Source organism: Lepidochelys kempii, chromosome 25 (genome assembly GCF_965140285.1).
Source record: "Lepidochelys kempii isolate rLepKem1 chromosome 25, rLepKem1.hap1, whole genome shotgun sequence".
Taxonomy (NCBI): Eukaryota; Metazoa; Chordata; order Testudines; family Cheloniidae; genus Lepidochelys; species Lepidochelys kempii.
Window position 1 is genome coordinate 8,761,007 of NC_136404.1, and position 9,819 is coordinate 8,770,825.

Sequence of the window (9,819 nt, forward strand, 5' to 3'; positions counted from 1 at the left end):
AAGGCTAACGGCTGAAGCCCATCAAAACAGGCCAAGCAGAGCCAGCCCCATAGCGTTAGGCACCACCAACACCAACTGTCTGTCTCCTCCTCTCACCAACAGCCCTAGGCAAGTTTGGGGTGGATGGACAGTTTAGAGACTTAGCTACCTCCCTCTGCCCTCTCCTCCTGCTTCTAGGCTGAGGGGTGGGGTAAGTCTCCCAGCCTCATTATTATGTGTATCACAGTAGCGCCGACAGATCCCTCCAGAGATCAGAGCGCAAATGTGCTAAGCACTCAAGAGCATGCCATCTAAAGGGACAGGACAAATTAAGGGTGGGAGTGGAAAGCAAAGTCAAAGGAGGGAAGTGACTGCCGGAGCCGGGAACAGAACCCCACTCTCCCCAGTGCCAGCCCGGTGCCCTACCCACTCGACCACGTGGCCTCTCAGAGCCCATACCTTCACGGCGTACTCCTTGTTGGTGATGAGGTTGATGCAGGACTGGACTCTAGCATGGGCGCCTTCCCCGAGCACCTCCTCCTGCAGCTGGTAGACATCTGTGGGGAGCAGAATGGACCTCGCTTCAGTACAGTTTTGGTTTTTTGGTTTCTGGGGGTGGGGAGGTTTGCAGAAGTTAGCTCCTGCCCCAGCGCTCGGGGCAGAGTCCCAGATGTGCAGCTGCAAGGCCAGACGGGGCACAGAGTTCTTGCCACACATCCCAGCTGCCGCTACAGAGCCTGGCTAGTGATCAAATGACATCGCGCTCTGCTCCTCTCTGCTCCATGGGTGAGTCCGCACGACTGGATCAGCTCTGATCTGGGGCAAGTGGGAAGCTCATTAAACCAAGTGCCCGCTTGAGCAGGAGGTTTCCAGGATTTTGAGGGCAAACGGCTCCCCCCTGAACTGCCAGCAGGACCACCCCGACCCGCGAATTCCTATACCTCTCACCTTCAAACCTCCCAGAGAAGCTGTCCGTAGCTCTGCATCGTTTCTTCTTCTTGTTCCTTTTCTTGGTATCAGGGATATCGATGGGCTGACTTGAAGGCATGTCTGTCCCAAAACAAAGCCATGCAGAAAGCATTAACACCACACCAGCATCCATACAGCGCAGCCCTCATCTCCCGTATACACCCTCTGGATTCAGGTACTGACTAGCCACACAGGACCCAATATAGCACGCTTGGTTTACGCTTTGTATGGTCAGATATGACCCTAGCTTCCAGGTGCCTTCACCGCAAGGCGGACAAGACAATGATATGAGAGAACAGTTCAGGGATTGGAGCAGAGAGGTTTGGGGAGAGGATCCCTGGAGGTCGTGAGATTTACTGGGAAGGAAAGTGGGATCCTAGCAAACAGCAGGAGATGAGGCTTAAGCTTGGGACAGATTTTGGAAGGTGTGTCAATCTTCCAGACATGCGTCTGAGCCAGCAAGCAGCCCCATTGGCTTCAGGGAGGCTACACACATCACGTGCTTAAAATCATACACGTGCTTAAGTACTGCCCTGCATCAGAGCTGCTGGGGACGGTATTTCTGGCATCTGGCCAGGCATCTGAAGGCTGTTTGCAAGAGGGAGGAGGGGAGAAGGAACCAACATTCAACAGTCTTCATCCCTCCCCCACCCGTGTATTAAAGTCAAGCGCAGTCTGCAGAGCTCACCGGGGCGGGCCGGGCACTCAAAGTTGAAGACAGAATCCAGGTGACTTGACTGGGAGAATTCCAGGTCGAATGGGTTCTGGCCCTGGAGGTTCAGAATGGAAGAGAACAGGGTGAGTCACACACGAACATGCTGGTAGCTGCCGAGGGTCTCCATGCCACTTATCCTAGGTCTCGACATCCTGCTCTGCTCCCCTGGAATATCTTCATCCCAGCCCGTCAGCCAGCTAACATGAGTCCCGTGGAGACTGTTATGGCTCCACCAGCCTGGCTTGGGTCCCCCAGCAAGGGAATCCCACCAACACACCTCGCTGCGTACTCGGGAGTTGCAGTCACGCCAAGTCCCCTTCACCTCCACCATGGCCCAGCTCATTTTTCTACCCTTACACGCAGGCCTAGAGAAAATCGCCTTGGAGTCTGAGGTCGGCTGGTAACAGCCTTCCCAGAGGCAGTGGCTAGCTTGCGGGAGGGACAATTTAATACCCAACACCAACTAATCAGAGCTGCAACATGCACAGGGTCCCCGACAACTGAGGTGGGTAAGTTACACTGGTTTCTGGAACAGAGAATGGGCCCTTCAAGGAGAGCATCCCCGCATAGCTGGCAGTCTCTGCTCATTAAGATAAACCCAAGCAGAAAGCTGGCTCCCTGTCCCTCCCTTCCTGGCTCAAGCGCAGAAGCCCAGGCAGGATGGAAGTGCCCGGTCACTGGTTCCTGCGGTGGAGTGACTCAGGATCGTTGTAAGCAGTAGAAGTAGCTGTCTGGCACACCCAGCAGGTCACTTGTTTGAGGTGAGGCTCTGGAGTCACGGTTAGGCTGGTTGATCCAGAGCTTGGCAATACGGAAAGGGGGTGGGGGCTGTTTGGACCGAACCAGAGAGAAGAAATCCACAGTTCTCCCCGAGCTGTGGTAAGAACAAAGCCAGCTGCTCCCACGTTGGATTGGCAGAGGCAGCTAACAGCACAGCCAGCTCCATTGTCGTCAGCCAGGATCTCAATGCGCTTTACGTTCAGCCTCAACACCCCCGGGGGGGGCAGTCTTCTACCCACTTTACAGCGGGGCAAACTGAGGCACGGTTTCCATTGCCCACTCGCCCCAGGGTCAGACAGCAAGTGAGCGGCAGAGTTAGGACCAAGTCCCAGGAGTCCTGCCTCCCAATCGCTGGGCCTGCCCAGCCCTCCACCCGCCCAGCATTTCACAAACCCCAGACAGAGTGGCTGTTTTACGAAGCGACAGCCTCGATGCCAGTAAAAGGGCGCAAAAATAGAGCATGACTGGTATGCCACATGACCCTGACCTGCCATCAGCTCCCAGATGAGCAGGGGCTGGCTGCTTGGGTGTCAACTTAAACCATGCTACTGCAAGCCCAAATGATAGGGTGGCAGTTCAGGCCAGCCTTCTCCCTCAGCACATTCCCCTGGGGCCTGCTCATTCACGGTTCACACCTCCTCAGAGGGAGGGACCCATTAGTCACCGGACTGGCGCAGGGAAGCTGGAGCCGCAGCAGCCGTTGCAGCTGGTGCTGGACAGCTCGGTCCAGCCATCCCAGCCAGGGCCACAAGGATAGGCCATCACCAAGCACTTCCCCAGGGATGGTTCCCCCCCCCCGCCCGCCAGTCTCTAGCACAGGGCCGGGGAGGGGAACAAACATGGCACGGGATGGTGCCAGGTGGCAGCTGTATTGGGGTCATTCAGAGCGGAGGGAGGTTTGAATGAAGCACAGGATTGGGTGCTGGAGAGGCGTCCAACGCTTTGCTGCTGCTCTTAATGAAACCTGCAGTAATGAGCTCTGGGTGGGACGAAGGCGATGTCTACACAGCAAACAAACTCCTGCGAGGGGGAAGGGTCCCGGAGCCGGCACTGGCGTCTGCATGCTATTTCACAGCCCCGCAGCCTGAGGAAGCTGACACAGGCCAGCGGTGAGGGTTTAATTCCTGTGTAGAGACATGAGTACAGCCACTCAACCCCAGAGTGGCAGGATGGGGACAAATTGGCCCAGACTAGTTGAATGCTTGAGCTGGCAAGTCATGGGCAAGAGCAGAGAGGGACAGGGGCCTGGGTCACTGTACTAGCATTGTGCTTTCAGAGACCTGGAAGCCACTCTCATTTTAGGTCCCAAAGCAACAAAAATTGGTCCAGATGCAACCAGGAGGTGGGGACAGGTTCTGTTCTATTCTACTCCCAGCTCTACCAGTTGCCTGCCAGGTGACCTTGAGCCAGTCACTTCACCTCTCTGTGCCTCAACTTCCCCATCTGTAAAATGGGGATAATGATACTGCCCTCCTTTGAGAAGTGCGTGGCGATTACCAATGAAAAGCGCTGTACATGAGCCTGGCGTCAGTTTTTGTCCCCCATCACTGAGCCGATACATACTTTGGCACGACTGGCAGAGCAGAGCGTTCAGGGGTGGGGTTAGAGGTCACCAGTGAAAGGCACTGCCAGGGTTAGAGAAGGAACATGCACAGTGCTGGCAACCAGCTGAGCTACCAGCCTTGGGTCTTTATCTGGGAGATTCAAGCAGGCCCAAAACAGCCAGGCAGGCTGCTGCCTTGAATTAGGGGATGGCCTATATAGGACGCCTGGGGACCAATTTCCCTTCTTTATCTCTGACTCATGGGGGGCACAGTGAGGGAAAATCACATCACCACTCTGTGCCTCAGTTTCCCTAATTGTAACATGGAGAGAACACGAAGATCCCTGCATGGAAAGCACTAAGAAAGTATTATAAGCTAAAGGTCCAGGACGCTTCTCTCCCATCCCCCCAAAGAGAGCTCGTTAACCAAAGTATAAGCCTTCCCCCTGTTATGAAATGTGTTTGGGTGGAGGTGGAATTCTCTCTGAATTAAAAACAAACCACACACGCCCCACTGCCATGCCTGCGAGGAAGCGAGCCAGGAGGAAGGCTGTGTCAGACGAACGGCTGCCCCTGCAGCCAATCAGCAGGGCTTGGCACCAGCTTCCCTAACGGCTAGAAACAGCTAGAAAGCGCGTGTTTACTTTCTCCCTGGTGGAAGGCCAGCCCAATTGCCTTCAGCAGCACGGCCCAAGAGGGGACGATTCAGAACCCCTAGAATCTGGGACACTTTGCAGGCAAGAATCTGCAGGCGATTGCGTGTCTTTTCGACTGTCAGAAGGACTCCTGGGTTTGTCAAAGTAAGAATCAACGTTTCGCAGGCACAGCACCTCCAAAGGAGCCCATTTTTACTGTGCCCCTTATAACCCAAGGTCACCCAGAGCCAGCTGCTTTCTAATCATTCGGAGAGACGCTGTAGCAAAGGCAAGCTAAACACCAGAAGTGCAGGGTCTCCGGAATTTCCCTCTGTTCTAGAGACCATCTAAGCATTTCTCTTTCGCCTCCTTCTGCAAGGCTCCTTTTTTCCCTCTGCCCCCCCCACCACTATTTTCTTTCTCCACTTAGAAGTTTTGTGACCAACCCACTAACTCCGCATCATCCCCCAGCAACAGGTTTATTATGGAATGAGGGGGTTGCGTAACAGCACCCCCACCATGAGACCAAACAGAAGTTACATCACCCTGCAACGGGCACTGCTCCAGGAGCCAGTTATGCCGGGGGGGGGGGGGGCGGGCGATGACGGAGGGAGAACAGGAGAGGACAAAAAACCCCAACAAATCACCCAATGCCCCGAGTGCTCAGCACCCTCAACAGCATGACTCGAGAGGTCGCTCAGCATCTGGCAGGATGGGGCCTTAAATCCGAAAGAAGGAGAGGGTCGAACAAACGAGACCATTCATGGAGTCTCAACTCCCTGTGCCAGCTGCCATATCCTGAATCCACAACATGCTGACACATACAAGAGAACTGGGCTGTTAAATGCAGCCCTTCTGGCTGGTTCAGAGCAATGGACTAATTCTGTTTTAATCCGCACTATTTAGAGAGATGTAGCCCCAAGATAAAAGCCAAAAAACCCTTACACCAAGATTAGGTGACGGCTGGAGTAAGTTATTGATTTTGGAGAAAATTCTCTGGCCTGCGTTCTACAAGAGGTCAGCCTACATGATCATGATGGCCCCTTCTGGCCAGGGAATCTATGACACATAAGCCGCACAATAGAGAGAGGGACCTCCAGAAATAGGGAGTCGTGCACAGACAAGACATTTACCATGGGGGGAAAAAAAATCCCACTAAACCCGAATCCTCTTTATGGGCCCTGATCCGAGAGAGAACTGAAGACACAGCAAGAAAAAGGACGCTCCTAGCTGGGTGCTGGAGGAGTCAGGGATTGGGGGCCTTACACCAGGAAGAGGAGGTGGTGCAGCAGCTGGGCACCGCCAAGCTTTGGGGAAAGTGCCTGTTTCACAGCCGGCTGCCTCCTGCCTGCCAGGCCTGGGACCTGGCACAATACAGTGTGCAGCCATGGAACAACTTCCATGAGGCTGCAGGAAACAGACGCTCCAGGGACATTCATGGTGGATTTCAGGCAGCTGGGTGGCAGGATCCCAAGAGCAGCAGACAAGGCTATTTTGACATCCCCTTGGGTCTCCCACCAGCGCCAAAGACGTTTCTTCCATGTAAACGCACTGGAGCCTGTGTTCAGCGACCCTATGCAAAAGATACTGAAACCAGCAATATTTGGTCCATCCTACTAACTCTTCCGAGGTAGAGGCCTGCACAACACCGAGACCTACATCAGCTCCCACCAGAGCACCTTGCCACGCTGCCGGTAGAACCAACGCTCTTATTGCCCTAACCGTAGCCGTGCCATTGACAACAACAACTTATGGTTCAAAACCCCCAGCTCACCGAGAGGGAGAGAATCCTAATCCACAGTACTGCTCTGGTCATTTTAAGAGCAAGAGTCTTCGTAACATTGGAAAATTTATTCCCCATGCACCATTTTTAAAACCCTCAATCCATCATTGAGAGTCAGACCCAGGGCAAACATGGACCTAATAGAGGCATCTGGTGAAATCCCCCTGCAATCAGGTCAATAACCCACATCCAGGAAGCCAGGTATCTATACCACACCTTCTAACAGGAAATCTTCTTGTAGATAACGTTCTCTTTCTTCCCATCCCCTTTATTCCAAGTATGTAGCTGGAGTTTTTTTTTTTAATATTAATATGGTCAGGAGTTTATTAAGGCAGAGATCTGCAACACCACTGAATGGCTTTAGGAGAAGGCAGCCCACTGACTCTCAATGGGACTCATGTACCTAAATGCCTTTGGCACTTTCAAAACATCTCTAACCCCCATTTTCAGATACCAAGAAGGACTTGTATTTCCTTTGAGTGGCTTTTGGGGTAGCAGAAGCCATATGATCGTTGCAACACTAACAAGGAAGTTCATCCACTGTGCACAGGTGAAGCAATATCCTGTAACATACACTGATTTCAAGCTACTGAGCCGTTGGGAATAGGTAGCTACTCTGGACCCTGATCAGCCAATGCTTAGTGACCTCTTGGCAGGGTCCCACAGCTCCAAATGTCTACACTGCAATTTTACAGCCCCTCAGTCCCAGCCCATCAAGCCTGGGCCAGCTGTGGGTGTTTAGTTTCTGTGTAGACATAACCACTGAGGCCTGATTGGCTGAGCTACTGAACACCCCTAACTCCAACACAAAAACTCTGTGCACCTCCCGCAAATCAGCCCACTGTTTTCAGTTTCACATATATTTCTCCATATAGAGAAACATTCCAGTTCGGTCATTTGTTCCTTAAATTAGCAAGACCCTAAGATTAAAAATCCCTTGAGCTAACAATGAACATGCAAGCAGTCCACCACCTCATTGGTTATTCGTATATTCATGTGTCTGCCATTCTTTTAAGCTGTTAAAGCACCACATACTCTTATTACCTAAAGAACTAGTCTCAATAGAGAGACATAAATAGGATTGCCCTAGCCAGTTTCTAATGCTCCAAGGGTTCGCCATTTACTATTGGTTCCAGCGTCCCTGAAGCTTGGCATGCATTTTTTGGACAAGATAAATTTCCTCTTGATTTCCAAGGATTCCCACCCAAATTGCAAATTCACCTCCAAAATTTACAGTCCCAGCATGAAAAAATAAGAACAAAAATAATTTATAACTTTGATGTAAACAAACCAAAAATCAATTGACAAGTCAATTTAAAAAAAGAAAAAACCCACCACAACAGAGGCTCAAATGCAGAACAAAAGAAAGAACTTCGTAAGGTTTACCTTGAAAGAACGATGGAAACCTTTAATTTCTGTTTTCTTCTGCACCATTTTGTTGAGATTTTTGACCAAAAAACGTTGAGGAAGGAAAAAAAAAACTGAATAAAAAGATGGGGGGAAAAAAGTAAATTGGGAAAGCAGGAGAGCTAGTTCTGATTGGCTGGATGGAGACCCTAGAGGAAAAGGAAAAAGATACAGGGATTGTTAGAGGGCTTCTGGGGAGCCTATACGACATCCTGTGACATTTTTACTCAGGGAGAGGGCACAGATACATTTTAATGCTGGATGAATGGCCTGCCCGCTCTACCTATAAAGCCATTAATTCTCCAGCACCTCAATCTTGCACATACAAATAAAGATTATTTTCAAAGCAATAGCCCTAACTTCTACTTCCCTGGGCCTCTTCCGACTGCTTCCCCAGCACACAAATCCTGAACCAAAACAAAGCCCCCAGGGTGCTCCCCGCCAGCTGATCCATGCAAAACAAGGCAGAACAGGCTGCAATGCGAACAGCCCCCCCCACCTCATCAGACTCTCCCCCCATCCCAGTAGCCAGGTCAATAAAACTCCCCGGTGTTTGGTTCTAAATGAGAAGCGAGAGGGGAAGCTTCTGGCATTGCAAGATCTGAAACCATTGCGCGTCCATGCGCCTCAGTGACAACAAAGAGAATTATTCTGAACCAGGACTATTTGGGGGACAGGGCAAACGGCACCAACTCAGGTTCCTTGTGCGCTGCGGGGGTCCTCTGGGCTACAAACCACCCCGAGCCCCCCCAGGAGAAAGGGGTTTTGCAGCACACACGAGTCATCTGCATCTCACAGAGCCACCTTTTTTGGTGGTGGGGGCGGGGGGATTTCACCTTAATGCAAAACACACACACCACACCCCCTGCAAGATTAGATCTAGAGCTCTCTAAAGGAGAGATTATAAGGGTTTGATCTCCCCGAAAAACAACCCCCTCCCCCCACACACTCCTTAAACCAGCTTCAGCTCCGGGCCCACTAGTAGGAATGGCCTGGGGTCAGCCCCCCACCCCACTTGAAATCCATGCAAGAAAAGCAGCAATTCCCCCGCCACAAAGGTCTCTCCTTTGCAGCTGCTTTCGGGGGTCCCCGCGCTTCGTCCCCAGATCAGCGGGGGGGGGGAGGCGTTTGCACGGATCCAGGGGCTTCCATTGCAACCACCCTCCCCCACAGGCGTCTTGCTTGGGGGAGTCTCTGCCACCCCCTGTCTAAAGGGACCCCCCCACGCCCTGTAGTCCGCTCCCCCCTCCGGGCACCCCCCATGCCCTGCAGTCCGCCCCCACCCCCCGGGGACCCCCCCCCCATGCCCTGCAGTCCGCCCCCCCGGAGCCCCCCCCATGCCCTGCAGTCCGCCCCCCCGGGGCCCCCCCCATGCCCTGCAGTCCGCCCCCCGGCTCAGTCCCTACCGAGCCCGGGCTCCGCAGCGCTGCCGCCACTGCTGATGGTACACACGGCCCGGGCCGCCGGCGCTGCAAGGGGGAGTTACGGGGCCGGGGTGCGGGACGCGCCGCCCTTTATATCCCTCCCCTCCGCGGCGGGGCTCCAAGGCCGGCCCCGCTCGTCAGCTGATCCGCGCCCTACGTGCCGCCCGACAGCAGCCACCCCGGACCGGTCTGGGCCGGGCCACCCCCCGCAAGCTATTGCAGGGACAGAGCTACCTCCCCCCCGGCATTGCACCGCCCCCAGCCCCAGGGACCGACACACCCTCCCGGCATTGCACCGCCCCAGGGACCCCCCCCGGCCAATTCCCCTGGCATTGCCCCCCCCCGCCATTCCCCCGGCATTGCACCGCCCCCAGCCCCAGGGACCGACCCCACCCCCAACCCCCCGGCATTGCACCGCCCCCAGCCCCAGGGACCGACCCCACCCCCAACCCCCCGGCATTGCACCGCCCCCAGCCCCAGGGACCGACCCCACCCCCAACCCCCCGGCATTGCACCGCCCCCAGCCCCAGGGACCGACTCTTCCCCCCCCCCCGCCATTCCCCTGGCATTGCACCGCCCCCAGC

At 54.1% G+C, this 9,819-nt stretch overlaps 1 protein-coding gene across 1 annotated transcript; it reads right to left on the bottom strand.

The window, feature by feature from the left end:
* Window positions 1-318: 318 nt before the first annotated feature.
* On the bottom strand, window positions 319-9,350 carry LOC144929894 (MAP kinase-interacting serine/threonine-protein kinase 2-like). The gene is made up of 5 exons (XM_078850590.1): window positions 9,218-9,350; window positions 7,791-7,960; window positions 1,637-1,718; window positions 928-1,029; window positions 319-536 (listed from the first exon to the last, which is right to left on the bottom strand). Exons 2-5 carry the CDS (start codon window positions 7,836-7,838, stop codon window positions 334-336), a joined length of 435 nt encoding a protein of 144 aa, XP_078706716.1. The 5' UTR covers window positions 7,839-7,960; window positions 9,218-9,350; the 3' UTR covers window positions 319-333.
* Between the last annotated feature and the right edge of the window lie 469 nt (window positions 9,351-9,819).